Genomic DNA, 13,587 nt, shown 5'->3' on the forward strand with positions numbered 1-13,587 from the left:
TTATCGACTTAATCATACAGTATGATAGTACTGTATATTAGGGATCATGTAGGTTTGGACTTTTTTGGCCAAAAATATCATCCTAAAACCAGCCTCACAATACCTTCATAGCACCTTGGCAGTATTGGTTACAAGCCCAAAAGTGCCTTCAGTATGACCTGAAGCACTTCCAAAAAGTTGCTAAGAAGTTAAAAAAAAATATTTAGTGAATTTCTCTACTGACTGACTGACCGACTGACTCACTGCCTGATGCCTTCATACAAGCATAACTCGATAATTGTTAAGGCTACGGGCATGATTTTTTCACTGTGAAGACGTTGCCTCAGCTTGACAGGTGCCTTTTGGCATACCGCAGTACATACAGTGCATGCTTCATGTACTTACCTGTGTCCTCCTTTGTGTCCTACTTACTTTGCTAATAGTGCAAGGTGTTAATTCGCGGTAGCACCACATGATGGCTACCTTGTTTGATGGTGGTCGTCTAAGTTTTCTGTTGTGACTGCAGAGGTCCTTCTCCTAGTGCTCTTTGTTTGTGTAACAGGCTGAAAATAAAGTGTAATAGCTACTTCACTATTTCAGCAATTGATAGCTGGGGCGCACATTCAGATGGAAACAATAAGCCTGGTGCAATCAGTTCTTTTCATTCTAATCCGGTATGTGTGGGTTCACCAGTCAAAAATTTTACAAAAGTAAACAAACAAGTATAAGGAAGAATTAAGAATTTTAAGTCCGATTAGGGTTCATAGAAATAAAAAGTAGTGAAACAAGGGTGGTCACCCTCACCTGAAGATATACTAGTGGAAATTAATCCCTATACCCACATTAGGGATTAAATATCCACTAATATGTCTTCAGGTGTAGGGGACCTCCCTTGTTTCACTACTTTTATTTCTATGATCTTTAAAACTCTTAATTATTATTTTTCTCTTTATTTGTATTTAAACACCATCATCAAGAAGTGCCTAACAAATGCAATTAAATATTGGGGGTGGCTGACAAACTTGCCTGGACAAGCGACACACTGTAATCATGTTAAACTTATTAGAAAACATACGTATAAGCGCTGAGCTATAATGAAGTAAGCCAGGACGGCCTTTGGTCCTATCGTGACTGCACAATCAGTTGCCAACAGATTTTAAAAATCTAAATAATGTCCTTTGTCCAACATGGCATACAAGGAACAAGCTAACCGGTTATAATAAGTCATCAGTAATGAATAGTCCATCCCTTTCCTGACCAATTCTGATGCTACTGAAACTATGGCCACAAAAGGATTTCTTATCCATGGTATCTACTGGAGGGGTCTTTGCAGATGTTTTGGCATGTTTGCGGTGGATTCAATTTCTGTGACAGGATTTAGTTCAAGTAATTCTAACTATTACCACGAGCAACGATCATCTGATCAATGTGTACATGTGCAATGGTATTGAATATTATTGGTTGTGGGTTCTATTTTGTTTAATCCTAACCATACACAGGCTTTTTTGTCTGTACCTTACTTACAGTAGTAAATTGTGTTTAGTAATGTTACTACACATGTGATGATATACACAAATGTACCTATACAGGTTTCAGACTTACAGTATGCTTCACCAGCTACTGTGTCACGTTGTGGTATGGTGTATGTGGACCCCAAGAACCTTGGCTATGCTCCGTTCTGGGAGAAATGGGTGAACAGTATTCCTAATGAGAACGACAGTAAAGAATTGATGAAGTTATATGAGAAATATGTACCACAATGTATCTCAATGGTACTGGAGGGTATTGTGGAAGGTCGACAAGGAGATAAACTGAAAACCATTGTGCCACTAACTAATCTGAACATGGTAGGTTGAATATACACATAATTGGGACAGGTAATGTATGACAAAATTACTTTCTCTTCCAGGTGACCCAATTAACAGTTATGTTAGGTGCATTGCTCCCTCTTCCCACTGTGGAGCTAGGAGGAAAGGAAGGAGATGGACCAAGCATGGGAATTGGCTCAGAAGTTTTAGAGACTATTTTCATTCAGTGTATAATCTGGTCAATAGGAGCGGGCTTGTTAGAAGAAGGACGAGTCAAGTTTGATGCATACGTAAAAAAACTAGCAGGTCTTACACAGAACAATGGAGAAGGAGCTTGTGCCAAGCAGGGTGAAATCCCAATCAATTTACCAACACTCTATGAGTACATGTTTGATCAACAACAAATGCTGTGGGTACCTTGGGCTGATAAGGTGCCCAACTATGTACACAAGCCAGGAATGAAGTTTAATGAGATCCTTGTACCCACTGTGGATACTGTGAGAAATACTTGGTTGTTACAGCTGATGGTACGAGTGCGGAGACCTGTGGTGTTGGTAGGAGAGACTGGTACCTCCAAAACTGCCACCACACAAAACTTCCTACGAGAACTAGATCCAGAATCCTATGTATGTTCATTTTATGTTTTAGTGTGTTTTAATATCTAATCCAAAACAGCCAAGCTGTAATAAAAGTGTGCGGCCCTCAGAAAGGCTATGGTGAAAAAAGATGTGAAATCCAAGGTGGCGGCCAAGAAATGGCTGTGATGGTAGGTTAATGGTAAAAATTTTAATAATGACAATTCGGGTAAATTTTGTGAAGCGGCACAAAAATTCACCTGAATTGTCGTTATTAAAATTTTTACCATTAACCTACCATCACAGCCATTTCTTGGCCGCCACCTTGGATTTCACATCTTTTTTCACCATAGCCTTTCTGAGGGCCGCACACTTTTTTTACAGCTTGGCTGTTTTGGATTAGATTTCATTTCTTTTTGTATTTGTAGCTATACCCCAAAGCCGGCCTATGGCCAGCTTTGGGACTTTTTTAACCTATGTTTTTTTCTTTACTACAGGAAGACGAAAAGATGAAGTAGATGTACTTTAAATATTTTATCAGTAAATGTACAAATTATATATATAATACATATGTGATCGGATTTGCGAAAAGGGGTCTTCCACACACATCCAATTTGCCAACTTTGACAATTGATAACTTCAGATTGGAAAGAGCTATTGCCTTGAAATTTGGACAGTGGTGATTTCTTTGCAGCTGAACTCTCTACATGATAGTTTCTTTGTAGCTGAACTCTCTACAAGGTAATTTCTTCTAGCTGATCTCTCTACAGGGAGATTTTTTGTAGCTGAACTATCTACAAGGTAACTTCTTCTAGCTGATCTCTCTACAGGGTGATTTGTTTGTAGCTGAATTCTTTACAGGTGATTTGTTTGCAGCTGAGCTCTTTACAGAATGGTTTCTTTGTAGCTGAACTCTCTACAAAGTAACTTCTTCTAACTGATCTTTCTACAGGGTGATTTGTTTGTAGCTGAACTATCTACAAAGTAACTTCTTCTAGCTGATCTCTCTACAGGGAGATTTGTTTGTAGCTGAACTCTCTACAGGTGATTTGTATGTAGCTGAATTCTGTACAGGTGATTTGTTTGTAGCTGAATTCTGTACAGGTGGTTTCTTTGTAGCTGAACTCTCTAAAAGGTAACTTCTTCTAACTGATCTTTCTACAGGGCAATTTGTTTCTGGCAGAATTTTCTACAGGGTGATTTCTTTGCAGCTGAACTCTCTACATGATGGTTTCTTTGTAGCTGAACACTCTACAAGGTAATTTCTTCTAACTGATCTCTCTACAGGGTGATTTGTTTGTAGCTGAACTATCTACAAGGTAACTTCTTCTAGCTGATCTCTCTACAGGATGATTTGTTTGTAGCTGAATTCTTTACAGGTGATTTGTTTGCAGCTGAGCTCTTTACAGAATGGTTTCTTTGTAGCTGAACTCTCTACAAGGTAACTTTTCTAGCTGATGTCTCTACAAGGTAGCTAGTTTGTAGCTGAACTCTCTACATGGTGGTTTCTTTGTAACAGAACTTTCTACAAGGTGACTTCTTCTAGCTGATCTTTCAATAGGGTGATTTGTTTGTAGCTTCACTCTCTACAAGGTAACTTTTTCTAGCTGATCTCTCTACAGGGAGATTTGTTTGTAACTGGAATGATGGTTTCTTTGTAGCTGAACTCTCTACAAGTTAACTTCTTCTAGCTGATCTCTCTGCAGGGTGATTTGTTTGTAGCTGAATTCTGTACAGGTGATTTGTTTGCAGCTGAGCTCTTTACAGAATGGTTTCTTTGTAGCTGAACTCTCTACAAGGTAACTTTTTCTAGCTCATCTTTCTACAGGGTGATTTATTTGTAGCTGAATTCTGTACAGGTGGTTTGTTTGCAGCTGAGCTCTTTAAAGAATGGTTTCTTTGTAGCTGAACTTTCTACAAGGTAACTTCTTCTAGCTGATGTCTCGACAAGGTCACTAGTTTGTAGCTGAGCTCTCTACATGGTGGTTTTTTTGTAACTGAACTCTCTACAAGGTGACCTCTTCTAGCTGATCTTTCTACAGGGTGATTTCTTTGAAGCTGAACTCTCTACAAGGTAACTTCTTCTAGCTGATCTCTCTACAGGGAGATTTGTTTGTAGCTGAACTCTCTATAAGGTGATTTGTTTGTAGTTGATCTCTCTGCAGGTTGATTTGTTTTAGCTGAACTCTCTACAGGCTGATTTGTTTGTAGCCGATCTCTCTACAGGGTAATTTGTTTGTAGCTGAACTCTCTACAAGTTGATTTGTGTGTAGCTGATCTCTCTGCAGGTTGATTTGTTTGTAGCCGATCTCTCTACATGGCAATTTGTTTGTAGCTGATCTCTCTACACGGTGATTTTTTTGTAGCTGACCTCTCTTCAGGGTGATTTGTTTCTAGCTGATCTCTCTACAGGGTGATTTTTTGTAGCTGACCTCTCTTCAGGGTGATTTGTTTCTAGCTGATTGCTCTACAGGTTGATTTGTTTGTAGATGAACTCTCTACAGGGTAATTTGCTTGTAGCTGAACTCCTTACTTTGTGTCTAGTTTGTAGCTGATCTCTCTACAGGGTGATTTGTTTGTAGCTGAACTCCTTACATTGTGTGTAGTTTCTAGCTGATCTTTCTACAGGGTGATTTGTTTGTAGCTGATCTGTCTACAAGTTGATTTGTGTGTATATAGATGATCTCTCTGCAGGTTGATTTGTTTGTAGCCGATCTCTCTACAGGTAATCTGTTTGTAGCTGAACTCTCTATAAGGTGATTTGTTTGTAGCTGATCTCTCTGCAGGTTGATTTGTTTTAGCTGAACTCTCTACAGGGTGATTGCTTGTAGCTGAACTCCTTACATTGTGTCTAGTTTCTAGCTGATGTCTCTACAGGGTGATTTTTTGTAGCTGAACTCTCTTCAGGGTGATTTGTTTCTAGCTGATCTCTCTACAGGTAGATTTGTGTTGATTTGTTCATTGCTGATCGCTCTAAAGGTAATTGATTTGTTGCAGTTGAACACCCTGCAAAGTGTTTTGTTTGTAGCTGATCACTCTAAAGGGTAATTTTTTTGTAGCTGAACTCTCTCCACAGTGACTTGTGTGTAGTAGAATTCTGTGTAACTGAATTCTCTAGAGAGTGACTTAATTGTAGCTGAATTCTCTACACAGTGCATGACTTGTTTATAGCTGAACTTTCTTCAGTGTGACTTGTAATGTTCTGAATCTCTATAGTGGTATATTTGCTTAACTCTCCACATGGTGACTGTCTTCTTGCTGAACTGTCTATAAGATTAACTGTTTGCAGCTGAACTCCCTACAGAATAACTTGTGATGTAATAAAATTCTATAATGGAGTAAATAAATTAGCCGAATGCTCTATTAGGGTGACTGTTCTATTAGAGTATCTCGATCTCGCATTTGCTACACGGAGTTGGCTTTCGAATCATAACTCAGTGGTTTGTAATCCGATTCTTCTGTACTACTGCAAGGACTTTCTACGAAGATTATTCCAGCTATACACCGATTTTCAGCTCATTGCTCTAAGCGGTTTGCCTAGTAGGCGTGAAAACTAATACTTTTTTATTCATAAAAATCAATCGCGTAATTGTGACACAGGTTGGGTTTTGTGTCATATCTCCGTGGTCTTTATCTCGATTCCTTTCAAACCACCAAAAGGCACTCCTACGATGGTTACTCCATCTACATAGCAATTTTCAACTCATTCCATGAAGCGGTTTACCCTGTAGGCGTGACAACAAATCGATCTTGTTTTACGCGAATAATCGGTCATAACTCCTGAACCATTCATCGGATTTGTACCAAAGTTGATGCTAGGATTCGCCTTTGGACTCCCTTTCTGTGTGCCAAATTTCAAGGCGATCGGAGTACGCGTTTGCTTGTTATAGCAATTTTTGCAAGTGTCCGAAAAGACGAAGAAGAAAAAAAAAACGAAGAAAAAAAAACGAAACTTTGGCAGCTCGTATCTCGGAAATGGCTGGAGCGATTTCCTTCAAATTTGGAATGTAGACTCCCTTGGCTGGCGGGCAACTGTGTAGCAAATTTGGTTTCAATCAGATAAGTGATCACCGAGATACAAAGGTGTGAAAATGACGTTTTCGTTCTTCCTGTCAATATACTCACGGTGTGGCGCTCCGGCTTCTTGGGCCGCATGACACACTACCGTGTGTCTTGATATGCTGCAAGAAAACTGTTCATATGAACATGTTCTCACTTTTATACTAGATTGTACCCCACCGTTTTTGAGCATATAATTGTAGATACGTGATTAAGATATTTGAACTATAGAAAACAATATTATTTATTACAACATCACTAACAAATATACTTACTTTTATTTGTCAAACTGTAGTTGTTACTGAACATCAACTTCTCCTCAAGAACTACTTCAATGGATGTACAACGTAACATTGAGGCTAATGTTGAGAAGAGAACAAAGGACACTTATGGACCACCTCCAGGAAAGAGGCTACTCATATTCATTGATGACATGAACATGCCACAAGTGGGAACTACTAATGTATATAAGTCGTATTATTGTATTGCTTGCTTTAGGTTGATGTGTATGGCACACAACAGCCAATAGCATTGCTGAAATTATTGTTAGAGAGAGGAGGAATGTATGATAGAGGTAAAGACCTCAACTGGAAAGCATACAAAGATATTGGCTTCTTAGCAGCTATGGGGAAAGTATGTTACACCATGTACTTCATAAATGTTGGAATGAACTGTTACACTTCCATTGTTTAATTTGAGCTTTCAATTTTATTAGTTGCAGCGAAATGTACATGTTCTGCTCTAATTTCAGGCTGGTGGAGGTCGTAATGAAGTAGATCCACGTTTCATATCATTGTTTAGTGTCTACAACATCACATTTCCATCATCAGAATCACTATTCCTCATATACTCTTCCATTCTACAGGGACATCTGCAACCATTTAAGAAATGTATGTCCTCTGTTAACATTGTGTGTATGTGCATTTGTTTTAACAGTGGTGGATCTAAGTATAGGTTTCTGTAGTTTCAAGAGAAACCCCCTTTTAAATTTAGTTCAGTGGCAGTTTAACTAGTATACTAAGTAGCAAACATGTGATTGCTTTTAACTAGCAAACATGTGATTGCATTTAACTAACATCCTTTATAGCTACTAAACCCTCAGCAACACTTTGCTTTCCACTTCCCACTGCTTTAAAAGCGATCAAGATATTCTATTAGAGCAGTCAAGTGATAGACTCTTTCCAAAAAATATATCACTGCTTAGCAACACCTTTCCGACATTTTGATTGGGGCCACTGTCAATAATCACGATCGCACTGCATAGAAATACGGTGGTGAATACAGCTCGAGCAGAGAAATATTGTTGAAGGACAGGCCATAGAAGTCTTTGAGGTTGCAAATTAGTGTTCTGGTTAGAGGCAGGTGGTTATTAGGGCTGCAAAACATCCACAACACTAATTTCCTTGCCTGCCCATACAAGAAGCTATTATATAGCATTTTTGTATGGGTAATCATTAGTACTGTATTGGTGATAGTAACTGTAACAGGCTGACCTCCCACCTCCCACATGCTATATAATAGCTTCTTGTACTGGCAGACAAGAAAATTAGTGTTGTGGATGTTTCACACCTTGTTCAGCCCTGATAACCACCTGCCTCTAACCAGAACACTAATTTGCAACCTCGAAGATTTCTATGGCCTGTCCTTTAACAATACTACTGATACTACTCTGCTCGAGCTGTTTTCACCACCGTATTTCTATGTAGCGCAATCGTAATTATTGACAGTGGCCCCAATCAAAATGTCGGAAAGGTGTTGCTAAGCAGTGACGTATTTTTGGAAAGAGTCTATTACTCTAATAGAACAATCAAAGCTACACCTTAGCCACAACCTTTGCCCTGCAGTTAGTTTGTTTATTTCATATTTGATTGTTAACTTTAAAAAGGTATTCTAAAATCCTATTTCAGTGCTTCTAAAATCCTGGAAGTGTGTCCTCAGATGCCTTATTGTTTTATTCCTTATCTACGTATAATACACTTTTCATTAAGTTTCAGAAACCCCATTAAAAAATTATATCCACCACTGGTAAATGTTGCCAGACATAATAGTAAAGTATGTAGTTTTGTTTTTGTTTTTGGTCTGTAAGTATGTTACTACTCTATATACCTGTTTTACAGCTATGCATGATTTAAGTAAAAAGATCACCACAGCTACCATGGAGCTCTATCACAGTATTGTAAAAGATCTCCCTCCCACACCATCCAAATTCCACTACATCTTCAACCTCAGAGACTTGTCACGTATATACCATGGTCTGTGTTTGACCACCCCAGACAGGTTTGATAGTGTAGCTAGCTTCATCAGAGTGTGGAGAAATGAGTGCCTGCGTGTGTTCTATGACCGACTGACAAATGACAAGGACAAAGATCTAGTTTCGGTAAGTAATATAGTACTAGTATGAGCATGCACAAGTATGTATGGACATATCTATCTCTTATGTATACAACAGACATTGGTGTACTTATTTTTGATTGATTGTGTAGGAACGTTTAAAGAGTTTGCTTCAAGAGCACTTTTCAGAACATACAGAAACAGCACTGAGGGATCCACTACTGTATGGTGATTATCGTACAGCATTAAACCCTGAAGTGCCAAGGATCTATGAAGACATCCAAGACTATGATGCTGCCAAGGGATTATTTGAAGAAGTGTGTGACTTTGCTATGATTGTTATCATGAGTAGCATTGATGTTCACTTCAGATCCTGGAAGAATACAATGATAGTCACAAGCCGATGAATCTGGTGTTGTTTGATGATGCTCTACAACACTTGACACGTATCCACCGGGTGATCCGTATGGACCAGGGTCACGCCCTATTAGTTGGGGTTGGTGGTAGTGGTAGACAGAGTCTGGCTCGTCTGGCAGCATATGCTGCTGGTTGTGGAGTATTTGAGATCACTCTGAGTAGAGGATATGGTGAGGAAGAGTTCAGAGAGGATCTGAGGTCACTTTACAACAAGCTAGGAATAGAAAACAAAAAGGTAAACATAGCATATATGTACCTTTAGTTACTGACATATGCTTTCACCAGTCAAGATTACATTTGCTTACATGTGAAGGTGTTACATGTTATGTTCTGTAGATGGTGTTCTTATTTACTGATGGTCATGTGGCTCAAGAAGGTACACATTTATGAACCTGTTTAGTTTATGGTTCACTTTAGTGTATTATCACTTGTAGGATTTCTAGAGCTTATCAACAACATGTTGACTAGTGGTATGGTACCTGCTCTGTTTGCTGACGATGAAAAGGATCAGATTATTGGACAAGTAATCTAATTTAGCACTCTCATACGTACATATAACATTTTACAATACACAATATGTACATCATGTTTAGTTTCTACATCTTCCATATACATAAACACATTGTATGTATATGCACACATGTGCACATGAGCTTGCACAATCAAAATATACGGGGCTGAAATGAAGGTCGAATTTTACCCTCTGAAGCTTCTTGAAAGAAAGCCACCCAAGCTTCGAAGCTTTGCTGATTATGCCATGTTAGTAATTAATGATCATATCTGATGGGTGTACACTCATTTGGTCTCATGCAGACTTTGTTGCAGCTGTAGTACAGGCTCTAGTACAACTGCTCAGATACCATGATTTTGTCTATGATATTTGTAGCTTCCAAGAAGCATATGGCATTTTGACTGATTAGACATGGCAGTATCCATGGCTATGAAGCTTTGGAGGGGGTAAAACCACCTTCAAAGTTTACAAAAGTTTCGAAGCTTCCGAACCTTTGTTCCAGCCATAGTTTGTATATATTAATTATATCTATGAATGTATAATTATTTCATAAATGTACAGATACCTTGCAATGCATTGTTCGTATTTATACACACATATAGGTTCGTGCTGAGGCTCAAAAGGCTGGGTTACCACCCACCAGGGAGAGCACTTGGGGATACTTTGTCAGTAAATGTGCTAACAATCTCCACATTGTGATGGCAATGTCACCAGTTGGTGATACACTAAAGAATAGATGTAGAAACTTTCCTGGTTTAGTCAATAACTCATCCATTGACTGGTTCACTGCTTGGCCTAAACAAGCATTACAAGCAGTAGCCTCTCGATTTCTATCTGAGGTTAGCAACACTGTATGTTGATACAGAATTGCTTCAAAATCTTGTAACAGTATGTACACTCTTGAATAGAAGGTATTGTAGAGTCTGGTTGTTAGGTACATCTGCTTAATAAAGTTTACAAAGAATATTACAATTAACATTTATGTAGTTGTTAAGCACATTTGTTAATAAAAAAAACCTCATTGCAAGCAATATGGATTCACTGTCTTGAGGTGTTGTCATTTGCAGTCACCACATGGAGTCTGGTTTTTGTACAAATTCTTTTTGTGGAGTATGTATTTCATACTATAGAAGACCGTTTTGCTTGGTAAGTGTATAGTGAAAGGCAATTAATTGTTGGCCATGTACCACGTGAAATTTTACACCTTGCACAATTGAAAAACCTCTAGCATTTCTTCTCTTGTATAGTGCACTTCAAGTTGGAGCTTCATGTTTGTCCACATGTGCTGATACAAAGATTAAGTACAAGAAATGAATATGTGACCTAATTTTAGAAAACCATTGATATACGCACATTTATCAAAGTTCATTTTATTGGTTCTTTGTTGTCTACAGGGACAGAGAAATGGATTGGCTAAGTTTCAGCTTCATAAGATAAGCAGTGTGGAAAATACAGCAGTAGACACCCGGACGAGTGAATAAATCAATATGTACAGAAGACATCGAGAAAATAATCTACAGGCACTTATATAAACCATCATAACATACCCTTGTGGTCTGGGGGCGAGACTACATAACATACTGATACAACGGTGTACGGAGTTGAATCTTTGCTCATTGCATTCGCCATGAATTTATGAAACCACCAAGGTATATAGTTTTTGCCAAAGGTATTCTTCTGTGATCCGGAAGGAAGGCGAATTCATTGAAGAAAAATCGTCGTAAATTCTTTCGTCACTGCAACATAAATAGACGTCCGTAACTCAGAAACCCACCTGTGTATGAAGATGAAACAAGGATTTTAAAACTCCCTATGAATAGGGGAACACGATGATGCCCAGGATTTATCCACTGGAGTGTCAATTCACTGACCAGAAAGGCGATAAAAACTTGCATAAATGTTTTCTGAAGCTTGCATTTTTTACCCATTGTATTTGAATGCGTTTTATTACAAAAGTATTCTTGTGCATAGATCAACGGTTTTCTAAAATTAGGTCACAATTATGTGCTTAACAAATAATATGCACTTAATATATATATATGTGTGTGTGTGTGTGTGTGTGTGTGTATGCACTTAACAACCAGACTCTACAGTATGTAATGTACGTGTACAGGTTCAGACCAAGTAAAAAATTCAGGGTGCAGCATATGAAAAAAAAATTAAAGAAAAAAAAAGGCAGTAAAATGCAGCTGCAACTACATTTTCTTGTTTTCATCTTTTTGGGGATGGGTGATAAGCACAAGGATTGTGTGGTATAAAATTTCTTCATCACACATTTAGCGTACAGTACATTGTACTGCACATTCAGTTGCACATTCAGTGTACAGTACATACATTGTCAAGGACTTGTAAACATTTTTAGAATTGTGAAATACAGTCATATACATATATACATGTAGTCATGTATAGGACCACAAAACATGACCTATAGTGCTTGCTCTGTGTATTCATAGTCTCAAACCAAAAGAATTTCATCTTGAGAACATTTGTGTATTACAGAATGATCAAATCCCAGATGACAAGACCAGTGCAGTAGTGGAACACATTGTATATGTACACTTATCAGTTGCTGACTACAGTAAAAAATTCCTACAGAAATGGCGTAGAGTTAATCATGTCACTCCCAAGAACTACCTTGACTTCATCAACAGTTATACTGACCTACTGAAACAGAAGGATAAATTCTTCCTTGATCAGGTTAGAATGGATATGATGTATTTTCACATGTATAGCAGCTGCTGCACTAAACCTGTATTATTGTATGTGTACACTTGTACAGTGTCACAGGCTCAGTGGAGGCCTTACAAAACTTATTGAGGCCTCAGAACAGTTGAGTGTGCTGAATGAAAAACTAGAGGTGCAGAAAGAAGCTGTGACAAAGAAGACAGCTGCTTGTGAGGAACTGTTGAATGATATATCTTCTAAAACTGAACAAGCCAAAGAAAAACAACAAATGGCTCAAGCTAAAAGTATTGAAATTGAGGAACAAAATAAAGTTATTGCTGTTGAAAAGGTAATGTGATTAAATGTGTATTACTATTATAAAACTTACATACACAAGTATGCATGTGTATTTGTACAGTTGCTTTACAATGATTATTCAAACTTTCTATTTGTGCACTTTCTGTCATCAATTGCACTGTAGGCAGACGCTGAGGAAGCATTAGCTGCTGCTCTTCCAGCTCTGGAGGAGGCTAGAATTGCTCTTAGTGATCTTGACAAGTCTGATGTTACAGAAATCAGGTAGGGATCACAAATCATTGTGTAGTAGTTGTACCATGGCCACAAGGGATTTGCCTTATATACAAAGATTCCAAAACCTGAGGGCTGCAAGTCCTCAGATTGGCATATATCTAGGCAATTCCCAAGAGTATAAATAATATATACCATGTGGACATACTCACCAAATAGGTGGAATGTATTCATTCCGTTAGCTTTATACAAGGTATCTTTATACAAAGATATGTAAAGATTGATTGTGGGTTTGACAGTGTGGGCTATGGTACTTGCAGAACATTGTTCATAGCCTGTACAATGCTGTTGTACAGAAGCTGTAGGTGTTGCATGTTTAGTGATACCATTTCTAGTCTTATAACCCATTAAAGATAAGCTAGGGCATTAGGATAAGTGTAGAGAGTATAGATTTATTGACCTTGAATGTCTTGTCATGCTATTGGAATGTGTTGTGTGGAAAAACAATCCAGTCATTGTCAAAACAGTTATTTAGTGATGTCTAGTTGCTGAACTATACAATACAATGCTTTTTCCTTCAAGAAAACACTTAGTCTAATTAGCCTATTCTAGCTAAACTCAAACCCACAATCTAAAACTTTAAACAGTTCAATATACTATCTCAGCATCAATGGCATTTGTGATCAGGGTTGTACCGCAGAGTTAGCACACATAT

The 13,587-nt window shown here is 38.1% G+C and overlaps 1 protein-coding gene across 1 annotated transcript in view; it reads left to right on the top strand.

Annotated features, from left to right (window-relative positions):
* Positions 1–13,587, top strand: part of LOC136245546 (dynein axonemal heavy chain 10-like) — a 65,882-nt gene that overhangs the window by 34,518 nt on the left and 17,777 nt on the right. Inside the window, exons 38-51 of the mRNA XM_066037066.1 lie at positions 1,569–1,826; positions 1,889–2,413; positions 6,717–6,869; positions 6,920–7,054; positions 7,173–7,311; positions 8,539–8,798; positions 8,905–9,069; positions 9,123–9,404; positions 9,506–9,545; positions 9,604–9,692; positions 10,283–10,519; positions 12,180–12,377; positions 12,460–12,693; positions 12,826–12,923. Coding sequence (XP_065893138.1) covers positions 1,569–1,826; positions 1,889–2,413; positions 6,717–6,869; positions 6,920–7,054; positions 7,173–7,311; positions 8,539–8,798; positions 8,905–9,069; positions 9,123–9,404; positions 9,506–9,545; positions 9,604–9,692; positions 10,283–10,519; positions 12,180–12,377; positions 12,460–12,693; positions 12,826–12,923 — 2,813 coding nt within the window. The remainder of the gene's footprint in view (positions 1–1,568; positions 1,827–1,888; positions 2,414–6,716; positions 6,870–6,919; positions 7,055–7,172; positions 7,312–8,538; positions 8,799–8,904; positions 9,070–9,122; positions 9,405–9,505; positions 9,546–9,603; positions 9,693–10,282; positions 10,520–12,179; positions 12,378–12,459; positions 12,694–12,825; positions 12,924–13,587) is intronic.

The sequence above is a fragment of the Dysidea avara genome, chromosome 15, assembly GCF_963678975.1.
Source record: "Dysidea avara chromosome 15, odDysAvar1.4, whole genome shotgun sequence".
NCBI lineage: Eukaryota > Metazoa > Porifera > Demospongiae > Dictyoceratida > Dysideidae > Dysidea > Dysidea avara.